General features: G+C 52.8%; 1 protein-coding gene across 1 annotated transcript; it reads right to left on the bottom strand.

The window, feature by feature from the left end:
- Positions 1-964: 964 nt before the first annotated feature.
- On the bottom strand, positions 965-7126 carry KCNK16 (potassium two pore domain channel subfamily K member 16). Its single transcript, XM_077760788.1, has 5 exons — positions 6914-7126; positions 3696-3810; positions 2498-2664; positions 1470-1635; positions 965-1188 (listed from the first exon to the last, which is right to left on the bottom strand). Exons 1-5 carry the CDS (start codon positions 7124-7126, stop codon positions 965-967), a joined length of 885 nt encoding a protein of 294 aa, XP_077616914.1.
- Between the last annotated feature and the right edge of the window lie 8653 nt (positions 7127-15779).

Below are 15779 nucleotides of genomic sequence, written 5' to 3' on the forward strand. Positions count from 1 at the left end.
CCAAAGACGTGACAGTCTGGCAGGAGAAAGGCCGGGGTTGCAGAGAACATTCCCAAAGCAGGCCAGGCCTCCACGGAGTTCATCTCCTGGAAATCTGGGATCTGCTGGCTCCCTGTTTTCCCAGGGTGTGTTTGGAAAGTCTTTTAAGGCACACAGAGGGGGTGATGAGGTCAAAGGGTACCCTGGGGAGTCAGGGGAGGCCACACTCAGGAGGGTGGGTGGGACACGCCAGAGCTCCTCAGCCTTGTGCACGGACAGCTCTAGGCCTCTAGGCGAGGGGAACCGGCAGGCTTTGAGAGGCAGCCGCCAGCTTCCTGAGGGCAGATATCCTGTTTGCACGGAGATGCTCCAAAGTCCCTGCCCAACCCTCATCTCTCCTTGAGCCTTCTTACCAGCCTCCCCTATGGGCTCTTGTCAGGCTTGGTCTGCCCCATCGTAGCATTTTGGCCAGTGGGTAGGGGCCTCTTTGCTTGACCAGTGCTTCCAGTGGGCTAAACACACACAGAGAGCAGGATCTTTCACTGTTGTGTCCCCAGAGCCTGGCACTCTGCCTGACACACAGTGAGGGCCTGACAAATGCCCCTCGTACACACGTCAAATAAGGTGAAAATAAAGTCACCTTATACTGTACTGTATAAAGTCTCCTGGGTGGGGGTGAGGGGAGCAGGGAGGGCATGATGGAGATTTGGCCATGGTGATCCATGCCTGGATTCAACTTTTCCAAGTCACATTTGGGGGAGGGGCTTTGGGACAATGATGAGCATCTCACTCCACACACGTCTTGCATTCTGTCCCGCATCTCCTTTCAGTTACTTGCTTGGACATTCCTGTCTCCTTTGCTCTCTGGAGAGCTCCGGAGACCAGCCCTGGCTGGGACGGGAGTGGGAGAGGACCTTGAACAGGAAGTCTAGAAGGCATATAGGGATAGGGGAAGCAGGAGGGGCTCCTGGGGCCACTGGAGACTTCATGCAGAGATGGGGGTCTTCTGAGGTCTGGGGACCCCTTCCACCTCGGGGGCTCCCCCTTCCTTGAGGCTGAGTCCCCTGCTGAGCAGCCAGAGCTGGGAGCACCTGTGCAGAAGCAGGGGACCCAGTGGGAAGACCAGCGCCAGCCATGCCAGGCCCAGGAGGATCCAGATGGCCGCCAGGCTCCGGTACACTGAGATGTAATGCTTGCTGGGGTCTGTACCTGGCAGGGAAGGGACATGATAAATGCCAGGGTTCTGAGGGCAGAGCCACACCCCCTCCCAGGTTCCACAGGGGTCTCCACCAGTTTCCCCACAACAAGGATCTGCAGAGGAGGTCCCTGGGGGAAAGGGCAATGGGTCCCAGGCCACAGAAATATAAGGATGTGACAATCCTCAGGAGCCTCACAAACCATTTGTCTCCCCCAAATAACCAGGGACTACCTCCCCGTCCCCCGAGTCCCTGTGGCCCCCACTCCGAGAAATGTGACTGCCTTGTCCTCACCAACAACATAGTCCCCGAAGCCGATGGTGCTGAGAGTGATGAAGGCAAAGTAGAAGCCTTCACCGAAGCTCCAGCCCTCCACGTGGCTGAAGACCATGGGCGGGAAGATGAGAATGACCAGCGTCCCCAGGGTCAGGAACAGAGCCAGGCCCAGGATCTGCAGCAGCTGGGAGCGAGAGAGTCTGTCTCTGAGTCCACTTGGAAGGCCCCAGGATTGGGTAGGGGGAGTACGCAAATCTGGGAGTGGAGCTGAGCCATAGCTATGTCCCTTCCTTGCCCTGCAGACCTTTGCGGTGGTGTTTGTATTCTGTGTGTGTGCTCTTGCCCGGGCCAGGGGAATATCTGGTCAGAGGGATTTCACTAGTGGATCAGGTTGGAACTTGGAGACTCCTTTGGGCCTGGGGATCACATTTGGATGACCCATCAGGGTCTGAGATGACTCAGATCTGGGATGGAGGACGGCCACTGAACTATCCCAGATTCCCCTGTATCCCTGCCCTTCTTAGTGTGCTGGCTTTGCAAGGGGCTAGCCAAGTGGGTGGGCGATGGGGATGTGCTGGGGGGCCTGGAGTTTACTTTCAACCATAGGAAGAGGTGCTGGAGTTCTGTGATGGCCACAGAGATGTGCCGTCCAGGTTCCCCTTCAAAGAAGACCTTGTTGACCAGCAGTCAGCCAGTGGCCTCTGGCTCTCAGCTCCTTTGAGGTGTACCTCAGCTACAGAGAACTGCCTAGCCCATGGGCACACCCTTCCCAGGAAGGCCACCCTGTGCCTGATTGAAGCCAGGGTATATAGCCCTGTCCAGTTCAGTGCCCTGTGGGACAACTCCCATGGCCGCACATGGGAGAGATCCGAGGGGGGCTGGCCAAGTCTTTGTCCAGCCTGATCACATTTCAACTACTCCCTCTGCGCAGCCCTTTCTTCCACAGGTTTCTACCCCTAAGATCCTCCATGTCTCAGTATCAGCTTCTGTTTTCACCCCACAACAGATTCCATCACAGGAGGGCCGTAAGGAGGAGGAAGCCCTACCTGGGAGCGCCTGGGCTGCTCCTCCCACCTCTCGAAGGTGGCCAGGTGGGTGTGCAGCCCTGCGCCCAGGTGGTTGAGGAAGACCACGTTGAGCGGGATGCCCACCAGGGCATAAAAGACACAGAAGACCTGGCCTGCCTCCGTGCTGGGCGCCAAGTTGCCGTATCCTGCAGGGGGAGGGAGGAGTGTGCAGATATGGGTAAGAGAGAGTTCAGAACTGCCTCCCCCATAGACTCTAGGTGGTCATCTTCCATCACCTCTGGGGGTGTAAGAGAAGCTCCTCTCTTCCCAAGAACATTCTCCCCACCCCCTGCTAGAATGATCTCTATTTGTAAGAATCCTGCTTGTCTTTGAAAGGCCCATCTCCAATGACACTGCCTCTAGGAAGCCCTCCTGACTGCTACCCTCCTCCCTACTTGGAGTGATTCCTCATAGTGCTCTGTGTCCTTCCTGTCTAATTATCTACTTTGCCTGTACTCTTGTTTTTTTGTGTGCTTATTTTATTATCTTATTGCTCTTTATTGGATCAGAAGCTCCTTGAGGGCTGAACTTGGATCTGATCCAGGTTTATTCTCTCCCTTCCCCGCTCCCTCTGCTTCAGATGTCACTTGAGCTCCAGGAAGGTGTGTGGAATTGAACTTAATTGAATGGATGAAGAGACCATGGTTATTGGAGGTCTGGGGGTTTCTCTGGGAGAGGTGAGGGGGCATAACAGGTGCTGTTGGTGTGCTGTCCCCTCAGAACAGCTGGGTTATCACCTGAAGCTTGGGGGACAGTTCCTGTCCACCCAGATGGCTCTCTGCTCCAAGCCCCTGCCTTTCTCTGTACCTGACTGTGTGCGTGGTTTGCGGGCAGATTCAAAATACTAGAGAGTTCACACATCTGGGTCAGTCCTCAGCCATCGAGGGCAGGAGCTGGGCCTCATTTCCTTCCCTCTTACGGACAATGTGTGGAGGCTGGGCTCTGCCTGTCCTTTAAAAAGCCCCCGTGGGAGGGAGGCCCATTGTCCTAACTGGGACCTGTTCACCAATGCAGACTTTGTTGCCCTTTCTCCTCTCTGCTCTATCTCCCCACTTCTCTACTTGTGCTTCCTGGAATCATCTAGAGAAACCACAATCCTGGTCTCAGCATTTGCTCTTGGGAACCCCAACCAAGACAGGGGCTTTGGTGAAGCCCCCCCCCACCCCAGACCTTTTACCTATGGTGGTGACAACCGTGCCTGCAAAGAAGAAACTGCTGCCGAAGTCCCAGTTGCTGGGGTTGGTGGAGTTGCCTTTGGGGTTCACACCCTTCACCCAGGCTTCCATGATGACCTGTTGGGGGGGGCATGGCATGGGATGGGAGGAAGAGGCAGCTGATGGGACCTGCTGATGGCTAAGCTCTCCTGAGTGTGCTTTCCTGTCATCTCAATGATATTCTTAGATGGCCTTGTTTCCGTTTTGTGGAAATGTAGGCTCTGTCCAAGTAGCTAAATGCCTTGCCCAAGTCCACTGCTTGTTCCACAGGCCAGGGCTGACTTAGTGTGGGCTGTAAACATGGGCTAGTGGAGGGGAATAGATATGAGGAGGAGGAAGAGGGTGCTTAAGGAGTGGTCCAGGGAGATGCTGTCTGTGGCTAAGAGGGTGAGACGTAGATGTGTTGCGAGGACCATAGGAAGATTCCAGGTTGGATGTTCCCAGAAGAGCTTTGATTTTGGGGACCACAGGGAAGCCATGGGGCCGCTCTCCTGCAAGGCTGATGGTAGGGACAGAGAACCCAGTTCTGGGGACTTCCAGGGGAGCGGGCAGCCTTGCTCTTTGCTGCCCCCTAGTGAGGCTCAGCCTATGCCTACAAGAGAAATTCCATCAGAGACCAGGGCAAAGGTCATATATGTATGTAGTGGTGTTTCTGTGTGGTGTGTTGTATACAGGCAATGTGCATGGGTACTCTGTGTTGTATGCATGTGCATGTGTGTTGAGTGTGTGTTTACAGAATCTGAACCCTGGCAGGCTCAAGACTAAGCCCCTCTGTCCCGAGGCCCAGCTCTGTTAGAGACGGTTAGTGATCCCTCCCTAGTCCTCGCCCCTGTGACCATGCCTTGTCCCAGGCCAGGCAGCAGCACAGTCTTCCCACTTGGTAGAGCCCCCAAAGCTGGAAGAGGGCAGTAGGGGAGGGGGCCACTCCAGCCTCTAGTTCCTGTGGGAACCTTTTCCCCACTGGCTGGGTGAGTGTGCTCCTGGCCAGGGCGGGTGGCTGTGGTAGGCTGGGCCAGTCTGGGGTCCTGACACGGGCTGTCTGCTTTTCTTCACTTTGGCAGAACTGATCTCTTCACATGTGGACTTTGGTCTCCCTCCCATTCCCACACACCCAGAGAGGCCAGGACAGAACATTCTGGAACATGCTCACTCCCTAGAGACCCTCACCCTTGGAAGCAGCTCTTGCTCTAGGCCCAGCTGTCTCCCACAGCCAACCTAAAGCACTCCATCCTGCTGAGGAGGGGCCTTGATTCAGCAAGGGTACTGAATGTGGGGGCCCCCAGTGCGACCTTCCATTTTGCTGTAAGAATCCACACATTTAGAAAAAGTTAGACACGACCTCTGTGGGCCTTTTTCCCCGTGGAGGCATCTCTAATACTGCTCTGGTACTGTTAATGTCTTTTTCCTCTTGTGATTTTACCAGTAATGTGTGTTCTTCTGGAATCCTGTCCCAGCATTCTTTCTGTCAGCCAGGCATCCCCTGGCAAGGGAGTGTCCCTCCCAAGGAGACAGGGCAGGGGTGTCTTGGCTCCCCTGAGGAGGCCAGGGCCAGAGTGTTGTTATTCAGTGGCTGGGGCTGCAGTCAAGCCTGTTGCTGCCCACCTCTGTGTACAGAGCTAGTTAGATCCCAGCCACCAACCCTTCCCACACCCTCTGGCTCCAGCCAGAGCTTTCACCTCCAGCCCTAGGGTGAGGGAGGAGGAGGCGTCAGGGCCTCCAGGCTTATCCCATGACATCTTGGGAGGCTCCAGAGCCCTTCTCAGTCCTAATACGGGTGCTATGGCTCCAGCCCTGTACTGCAGGAGAGCAAGGAAGCCTTGTTTCCTGGAAGAAAGGGCCTGGACTGGTCTCTTACATCTCCAGAAAGTTCTCTCTGACCACTCTACCCAACTATCGTCTTCTAGGTCAGCTGTTCTTCATCTCGAAGGCATGGGCCTGACCTGGAGGGCTTGTTAACAACAGGCTGCAGGTCCTGCCCCCAGAGCTTCTGATTTGGAGTGCCTGGGGGGAGGGTGCGGTGGTCGGCATTTCTAAAGGACTCCCTGGTGATGCTGATGCAGCTGGTCCAGGGGCCACACTTTGAGGACTGCTGCTCTAGGCTGTATCCTGCCCACCCCGTGCCCACCCCCCCACTTATGCTAATTTGTATGGCGAAGAGCAGCCTGCGTGGGGTGAGTTCTGTCCCCAGCACTAAGCATGCAGCCTTGCCGACATTCCACCTCTCTGTGCCTCCGTGTCCACCTCGCAACTGGAGACAGTGATAGTAATAGGTCATTACGAGGAAACGCGTATGAAATTCTTGGCTCCAGGGGATGGATCATGACTGGTCTAACCCCAGCATGATAAGCCTGTTCCCCACTGTTTCAGGCACCTTGTAAATGCTCGCTAAGTGCCAACTATCATCTGATGACTCTGCACTTGGCTTGTCCCTTTGCAGTGGACGTTGTCATTCACCGGGCCCCTGGTCTCCAAGGCATTCGCAACACCCCAGTTTTGCTGTGCTTCTGGGAGAGAGGGTGCTGGGGCTCCAGAGATTGTGCAGAGAAGCAGGAGGGGCCCAGATGGGGGTGGGGGACATGCTCTGCCACCAGAGAGAGCCCCCCCGTGGACACTTTGCTGGTGGAGCTGTCACCCTGGCCACTGCTCATCGGGCCGGGGAAGGCCACCCTGGGGGCTGTTCCTGACCTTTACTTGTGTCTCCCACCCACAGCCCTCGAGTGTGGTCGGCAGAAGGAAGTGAGGGGGGAGAGGACAGAAGGATTAGCAGCCCTGGGGTTGGGATAGGGGAAGTCTGGCGCGTGCGAGAAGGAAATTTGCACAGGGTTGATAACACTGACACACAGTTCCCAGTTATGCAGCAAGCGGCTGCTTAAAAAGTGCGTTTGGTCCGCTGGGAATGTCTGCAGCACCTCTGAGATCAATTGCTTCCCCTTTTAGATGAGGAAATTTGGGACCAGGGAGTTTAAGTGACCTGCTCAGTGTCACACAGCGATTCGGCTCGAGATCAGGGGCCAGAAGCCAGCACTAGATCTCACTAGGTCTCTGTTCCCACCCTACACCGCCTCCAAACAGAGCCTCAGCCCCCCAGCCCCTCCGCCCCCCACCAGGTGACAGCTCTGGACCTGCCATGGGAACCCCCATCCTGCCCGCTGTCCCCCACACACCAGCACCTCCCTCTCACCTGCACAAACTGCTCCAGGGCCCGCTGGTCCAGGCACGTGTAGTTCTCCAGGAAGCGCAGCTTCTCAAACTGGAACTGGTCCCGAGACTGGGCTTCCGCCTGCTTCTCCAGCAGCTGGAAGACAGTGGCACCAAGCAGCAGGTAGCAGATGTAGGCCAGCAGCAGGGGCAGAAGCCGGCTACCCCAGCAGCTGCAGAGCCTGGCTTGGGGCATGTTGTGGCCAGGACTCTGCCGGGGCCGTGGGGCTGCCTCTGGGAGGAGAGGGGGGACGCGCCCGGGGGACCCGTGCCCAGCCTCCTGCCTGCCTCGCCCTACTCGCGCTCCTGGGCACAGATGTCTGGAGGCCCGGAGTCTGTTTGAACAGTGCAGCTCAGCGTGGCTGCACTAAGTGCCTCCAGTGCAAACAGGCCAGCCACCCCCAATCAGCCTTTTTTTGTCCTGGAGAGCACAGGTCGGTGGCATGGACCCCTCAAAGAGACCTACCGGGCCCTCCTGTGGTCATCCTGTCTTCCCCTCTGCCTTCAAGTTGTATGGGTGTTTCTGGACCAAATCAGATGCTTTCCCTCTCATTCTGCCCAGGTCTGAATAGGTGCTCTCCACAGCCCCCAGCTTTTCACCCATGATGGATAGCTTCGGGTCCCCACGCTGGGAAGGAATCATGATGGGTGTAAATGTGCCTTGTGCTCAGTTGCCTTGGCTACAGAATGGGGCTAGGAGGATTGACCTGCCTATTGGGGAACCCGAGGATAATAAACTGGGTGACAAATCAGGGCAAAGCAAATAGACAAACGACAGCCTTGACCAAGAACAGTACTAGGGTTGATGCTCTTAACAAAGTTGTGTGCATTTGCATCATAGCTTTTGCTAATTTTTTTTTCTTCCTTGAAATCATTATCAGGATCCCTCCAGAGGATACAATATTGGTGAGATGTATGTGTGAGTAAAAAAGAAACTTAAAGTATATCCTGGCCTGAGATGTTAACAGTGGCTTCACTCCGGGGAGTGGAATGGAGGGTGTTTTTTTCTTCCTCTTCTTTGCTTGTGTGTGTATTTGCAATAGATTTATTGAGATATAATTCACATACCATTTTATTCACACATTTAAAGTATACAGTTGAAGGGTTTTTAGTATTTTCAGAATCATGCAGCTATCCCCACAATCTTTTCTAGAACATTTTTCATCACTTTGGAAAGAAACCCCTGAGCACCCAGTCTGCCCCCTCAGCCCCTGGCAAAACCGTTAATCTGCTGTCTTTTTCTGGATTTCTCTATGCTGGACATTTCATAGAAATGCAATTAGACCGTATGTGGCCTTTTGTGTCTGGCCTCTGTGTAATGTTTTTAAGGTTCATTCACGTTGTGGCACATGTCATTACTTTATCTTTTTTTTTTAATGTTTATTTTTGAGAGAGAGAGAGAGAGAGAGAGCACAAGCAGGAGAGGGGCAGAGAGACGGGGAGACATAGAATCCAGACTCTGAGCTGTCAGCACAGAGCCTGATGCGGGGCTCAAACCCACAAACTCTAAGATCATGACCTGAACTGAAATCGGATGCTTAACAGACTGAGCCATCCAGGTGCCCCTACTTTATTCTTCTTTTTGGCTGAATCATATTTCAATGCATTGATATACCAACATTTTTATTTATCCATTCGTCAGTTGATAGATATTTGGGTTCTTTCCACTTTTTGGCTAACAGAAATAATCCTGTAACAAATATGCACAGACACGTTTTGGTGGGAATGTATGTTTTCATGTCTCAGGAGTGGAGTTACTGGTCACGTGGTCATTCTATGTGTCACTTTTTGAGGAACTGCCTGGCTGTTTCCAAAGTGGCTGCACCATTGTACATTCGCACCTGCAGTGTGTGTGTGTGTGTCTTCCAAGTTCTCTGCTCACGTTTTCTGTGATGGGCTGTGGCCGCAGACAACATGAGCTGCCTGCCCACATCCTTTCCCTCCTTCCCAGCTAGCAGAGCCCCAACTATGTGCTTGTGTGCAATGGAGCATGATTGGTCTATCCCATCATGATAATCCTGCCTCAGGCTCCCTGAGCTGGGTTCCAAGGAGCAGCCCTGAGAGGGGGATTTGTGTATGAGCAGCAGAATAAGCAAAGAGCGATAAGAATGTGGGGCGAGTGGGGTCAAACAAGAGATCACAGTCCAAGCTCAGCCTGGTTCGTGGAGAGCCCTGGTGGGTAACGCAACACTCTGTTAGTCCCAGGTGGAGGCGGGAGAGCTGGGCTTTCATAATCCCACACCAGCTGGTCGTTGAGGCATCTCTGGCACACAGCTGGCAAAGGGCTCCGGTAGCCTGTGGACGGTCCACCAGAGTCCCAGGTCATCGGCAGGCCAGGCCGTTGGAACATTGGAAGCAAAAACACATTAAAGAGGGGGACAGGGGCACAGAAATGGGGAGGAGGTCAGAGGATGGACAGCGTCCCTTGCACCCACCTTCCCACCTCCCTTGCAGCTGGAGTGGTTCTGTGACCCAGTTCTGGCAACTGGATGTGTGCAGAGCCAGCTCTGGAGGTGTGGGGCCAGGCTGTTCCATCCCCGCAGAGGGCTCAGCCACAGCTGAGCTGCCCACCGTTCCCCCTCTGTGTGCCTTGAATGCACAGACGGCTGGCCCTGCTGAGCCACCTGTGTCCTTGAGGGAAAGGACAAGAGGCTTGCAGGGATGCTCTACTGATTCTTGCACACACCCATCTCTAGATTTCAGAGATGTTAGAAACATAAACCCTGTTCGTTTAAGCCACTGTTAGGTACTCTGTTACTCCTCAATGGCCACACAAATCTTCATCATTGTTTTAATTGTTCAAGGCTTATTTGAGTTGGAAGGAATAGGAACACACTCCAGTTATCTGAAGTAATTGAAATGATTTGTGGAGGGAAGGCAGGAGCCACTAGGCTTCTGGAGCAACTGGGCCCGTGTCCTCACTCCTAACCACGGGCTCTGTCCCTTCTCCCCACGGGGTGCACTCCGCCAATCGCCCCAGCCAGCCAGCCAGCCATTCCCTCCCTGTGCTCTGCCCTGTCTCTCTGCCTCAGATTCTGCGCCAGACACCCCCCCTCCCCAGCATCTTGTCAGCATCAGCTGCTGTTGCCCTTTGATTCTTTCTCTTGGTACTTCTTGCCTCTGTGTTGAGGCCAATGTCAAGAGCACCTTTTCACGTGGGTCTGGATGGCCTTGAATCAAGCAATATCTTGAGCTGCTCTGCCCCAGCCAGAGGGTGGGGGCATCACATGTACAGGTGTCATTTGGAAGGGACTATGGGGAGGCAGATACTGTGCCCTCTATGTCCAGGACAGGTCCTGATGGTTTCTGTAATGAGAATGAATGAGAGGAGAGAGAGAGAGAGAGAGAGAGAGAAGGGGGGAGAGAGATAGATTATAGAAAATAAAAGCCAGGGGGAGTTATTTTTTTTCATTTTACTGTTCCAAGTATGTGAATAATTAAGAGAGTGGTAGTGTCGTAGGTTCTTAATCTGCTCTGAGGCCAGAACCAGAACAACAACAAATAACAGGGTGTGGAGGTGCAGGCAGGACATGGACGCTACCCATGGGGAACATCCCGGCACTGTAGCCGGTGCCGAAGGCAGCCTAGGTGTCCCCCCTCCGAAGCACCTCACCGTCCCTTGGTTTAGGGGTGCCCTGCCTGGGCGTGGCAGCTGCGTCTTCTCTGATCCTCCTGGTTCTGGGTTCCCAGAAGCCACCTGTGGATCTCAAGCTGTCCCATCCAAGGCTCTTCTATACCCAGAGCTTTCTCAGACAACACTGTGCTGGGATGTGGGCTTGTCTCGGAGGAGGAAGGAAGCATCAGGACTCACAAAACCCACCCCTGACCAGTGTTTTTTTATAGCCAACACTGGGACAACGCAGTGTTGGCCACCATCTTATCATCACAGACTTGCTACTTCCTGGCTTTAAGCTAGAGTTGAAGTTACACCTGCAGGGCCGTGTAATCATCAAATCCTGTTTTATTGCCCTAGAGAAGCTCAATGTGTGAAGAGTGCTCTTGTGTATCATTTAGAACGCTCATCCACTGACGTCTGCGGGAAGCTCAGGCAGGTCTTAGTAACCTCTTCAGCCCAAGTATCCTCCACAGGTCTGGACACCATCCACAAGCAATGGTGGTCGTTCCAAGGTACAAGGGAATGAAGGGAAGAGCATGGACTATCTGTGTGGGAGAAAGGGGTGGGGGCTGGGGGCCAGAGCTCTGTGTCCGACCCAGCCCTCAACTGGAGCCCCCTGCCCAGGTCCGCTGCATTCACTTATGACCTACTTATTGAGAACCTTCTATGTGCCTGTTGTCCTTCCCGTGTCTGGCTGCTCACTTTCCCCTCTGAGGCTCCTTCCTCGGCTCTCCTCTGGTTGCACCCCTCGTCTCCTGTTCTCATGCTCACTTTTCATGGACCCCCAAAAACCTGACTTGAGTTTAGGATGGAGTCCTTCTCAGGAGCGCTTCCATTTTAGTGTGTGTATGGGGTACTTATGAAAGCCCCAAGCCCACTGAGCCAAAGAGTGGTAACATAATGGTGGAATTGATGGATGGGGGTCAAGTCAGAAGTTCTCCAGGCTCTCTGCACCACAGAAGGGGCCCTCTTTCTCTCTGCCTTGACTCATTCAATACATGCCGATCGAACCCTCTGTGCTGGGGCCTGTTGTGGTGACTCCTCCAGTCGGCTGTGGCCTCATTGGTCAGGTTTAGAAGAGAATCTGCCTCACCGTGGGGACCTCCCTGCCCATCAAATGCTCCATCTCCCTGCCAGACACCTCCCCACGTGGGCACCGCTCCGCTGTGAGTGACGGACAGACACAGGGCATGATTTATAATCCCTTTCAGGGAATTATTGCTGCTAATGGGCAGAGCCAATTTGTGCTTCCCAAGTGGGGAGGGCAAAATCAATTAATGGAGAGTCTAACATGGCCAGGCCTGATGGCAGAGTGTGGCCTGACATCCGGCAAGTGATAAGGGACTTTCTGAGGCTGAACTAATAAGGAGATTGGAGGAAAAAGAAGAAAAACAAAACCCCTCTCAGATCAATTTCGTGCACAATGGAGAGAGAATGCAGAGTAAACAGAGCAGCTGGGCACGGGCCCCTTTCCACCTGGATGAGCCCCGAGATAAGGAAAAGGACAGGCCTCCACCCCACCAACCAACATCGGTATTCGCTTAGGGACTCACTCAATAGACATCTATCTGCACAAATGAAAAAGGGCACGTTCCAGACCGGAACTTGAGGGAGAAGATAAGGCCCACCTGCCCCGGGTACATCCCTTGCAGGGAAAAGGGCAGATGGAGAAAAGGAGCCATGGTTTCAGAGCCTGCCGCCCTGAGCCCCCCTGACTGGCGGCACCACGGGCCCAGAGCGACAAGTTCTGCATATGGTTGTCTGGGCTCCTGGATGTGTCCCCACAGTGAAGGTGCAGGAGAGCATCCTGTGTGGAGGCAGGGGTGGCATGGGTTTGTATAGGGCTCTGTCCTCATGGCCAGAGAGTGTGACCTCAGGGAGGTCCAGCCCAACTGTGTGGACAGCAGAGAGGAGGGAGAAGGCTGAGGGGTGATTTGAGGGAAAGACTTTAAACAAACACACCTGGTATTGACCCTGTTCAGATTTTCCTTTTTTTTTTTTTTAGCAGCAGAATTCCTTTCTCATATGAACTCTTTCCCTGTGTCCCAGGATGTAGCACCGTGAAGAGAAGGGCTCTGGTTGAAGTTGGGGTTGGGGCTCCCACTTGGAGGGCTTGGACGCAAGACCCCTCCTGACTCATGATTTTGAAATAGATGCCCTCACTAAAATTGGATTTACCTCAGAATGGAGTCTGAGGCAAAATTTGGGAGTGAGTAGTTCATGTAGGAAGCGATCCCAGGAAATGATCCCAAGAGAGTGGGGAGGAGAGATGGAGAAGGGGGCAGTCAATACAAGGTGAGTTTTTGAACAGGTGTCTGCTGTGGGCACCTGGGGCTCAGCCCCGTGGGGACCTCTAGGAGGCTATGTGGGACACACTTCAGAGTTGACCTCTAGTGGACAAGGAAGCTGGGGATGTTTTACCCACCAGCACCTGCCCCTCATTAGCTGAGGATTACTCCAGGAGAGCTTAAGTCTTGCGCTGCTGGCCTGTCCTGCAAATGGACTGAGAGGGTTCCTGTGGATGAAGAGGATCTTCAGGTAGAGGCAGACAGGTACTTGAGACAGGAAGCTGCTGGTGTGGATGACGACTGTTCACTAACGCTACGTGGGACCTCCAGGTGGGTTGGGGGACATGGGCAGGACACAGCCAGTGTCTGCCAGACTCTTAGTTTTATACCCCTTTTTCTGAGTCATTGTACTTTGTAAATCCTTCAGGGAAAGAGCTCATCTGTGGAACTTAATGAGGGAATCATTCAGCTTGTCAGACAAATACCCTGGGGAGACAACAGGAGTGGGAAGATCATGCCTCTCTCTCTTGTGTTGGGCACTAAATTTGAAAAAGGCAAAGGGATTGCTAAGGGATCCATTAGACACTCTGTACTAAAGAAGCCCCTATGGATACAGAAATGCTGATGCATAGGAGCACATGTACCCCAATGTTCATAGCAGCACTCTCCACAATAGCTAAAACATGCAAAGAGCCTAAGTGTCCATCAACGGATGAATGGATCAAGAAGATGTGGTTTATCTATACCATGGAATACTACATGGCAATGAGAAAGAATGAAATCTGGCCATGTGTAGCCACATGGATGGACCTTGAGGGTGTTATGCTGAGTGAAATAAGTCAGGCAGAAAAGGACAAATATCATATGTTTGCACATATAGGAGGATTGGGAGGAACTTAACAAGGACCATGGGGGAGAAATAGTTGGGGAAAAGGAGAGAGGCAAACCATGAGAGACTCTTGAATGCTGAGAACAAACTGAGGACTCATGGGTGTGGCGGGGGGAGGGGGGAGATGGGCATGGAGCAGGGCACTTGTGGGGATGAGCACCGGGTGTTATATGGAAACCAACTTGACAATAAACTATTTGTAAAAAAAAAAATGTTAAAAAAATAAAAAATAAATAAAAAAATAAAGAAGCCCCTATGTCTCCTTATGTCTGCATACTATGGAAAATCCCAGAGCTGCAAGATGCATTGGGGCAAAAGCAGCAATAAGCTTGGGAAGACAGAGACCAGGATGTAGATGTGGCCTGTTGATCAAGATACAGTCCATCTTGGCCCCAGGGAGAAGCAGAGCCTCCCTAGGGCCTGGGAAACAAAATGAACAGAGAAACTGAGAGTATAGAAAAGGCCAGGGCTGCTCCTGACTGTGTGGGGTCCTGGCAAATATTTTTTGTAAGCTCCTGTCTATATAAAGAATTTGATTAAAACTGCCAAGTTCATGAGTCCGTGTGAGGTATAATGATTACTGGTGAAGATTTAGAATATCGTAGAGAACAGGTACTCATAGATTTGTTTGTTGTTCATTCAGTGCATGTGAAGATTCTTTGTTCTATGTCTGATACTTATCCTATGTGAGAGTCACTCAAGTCAGCAGGTCGGCACCATCCCGGCAGTCTAGTCCCGAGCAATGCCATGAAGGAAATGCTGGACTGGTTGATGAAATGGTCAGGTTGCCAGGCTGTTCTTCTGGAACCAGGGACTGACCGAGGGGCCCCAGCACAAATCCGTAGGCATGAATCCTGGAGCACCTTGGGGCATCTGATCAACCAATCCATGCAAGTGTGACCTTAAGGGAGGAAAGGGAATGAGGTCCACATGGACCTGGCCAGGGCTCGGGGTGGCCTGCATGGATGGCACTGTTGGCCATGGCACGTCCCAGCACTGGAAGGAGACTTAGAATCTTTCTGGCAAGGCACTTCAAAGTTCAGGGCTCTCTGAGTCATGGCTGAGGGCATCTCCTTGCTAGGCTATAAGGGAATTGATGGAAAAAGCAAACACAAAAGATACTTCAGAGAAGAGATGACATGAGTTTCTCATACCTGGGACTGGGAGTGAAGGGGAGGGGGGCTGGTCTAGGGAAGGGCTGCCTTCTCAAGACAAGAAGTTGAGTGAAGTGAGAGGGAGGGATCCCTCACCAGTTTTTTTTTGCTCCTTGCTCTGAGTTCCGCCTCAATGTGCATAAAATGAGCTCAGCCTTGCTTGCTGGCACTTGGCCAAAGAACTAAAGCAGTTAACCCCCCAAAAGCTTGCTGCCTCCTCCCCTGCCCTCACCAAAACATCCAGGACCATAGCTAGAGGCCATTTTCCACACAGGAGAAGGCTATTTCTTCCTCCCACATTTTACCCATACATTTTCAATTTCTAACATTCACAGCCAAACTTTCCACATCTCCTCTGCCTTATTACCCTGGCAGACCCTTGGACACATGTCATGAAATACTCTTTCCCCCTATATTCTAGACGGCTCACACCCCCCAAACCTCCTATTTGCTATGTTCTATGTTCCTATTTGACTGCTCAGCCCCACGCCTCTTCATGTCATTGAATTCCTGACCCTCCATCCTACTCCTAAACCTGCCTCTCCCACCTTCCTCTCTGAACCTGTCCCTGGATCTCACACTCTTACCCACCTTGACAGTGAGCCCAGGCCCATCCTATCCCAGCTCAACTCTGTCTTAGCTCAGATTTCCTTATTTGTTAGTTGTCCATCTCCCTCATTAGAATATAAGTTCTTAAAATTTTTTTTAATGTTTATTTTCCAGAGAGAGGGTGAGCAGGGGAGGGGCAGAGAGAGAGGGAGACACAGAATCTGAAGCAGGCTCCAGGCTCTGCTGTCAGCACAGAGCCAGATGTGGGGCTCGAACTCATGAACCACAGGTTCATGACATGAGCCAAAGTTGGACGCCAAACTGACTGAGCCACCCAGGTGCCCCTAGAATGT

This window comes from Crocuta crocuta, unplaced genomic scaffold (assembly GCF_008692635.1).
Source record: "Crocuta crocuta isolate KB4526 unplaced genomic scaffold, BGI_CrCroc_1.0 scaffold826, whole genome shotgun sequence".
Taxonomy (NCBI): Eukaryota; Metazoa; Chordata; class Mammalia; order Carnivora; family Hyaenidae; genus Crocuta; species Crocuta crocuta.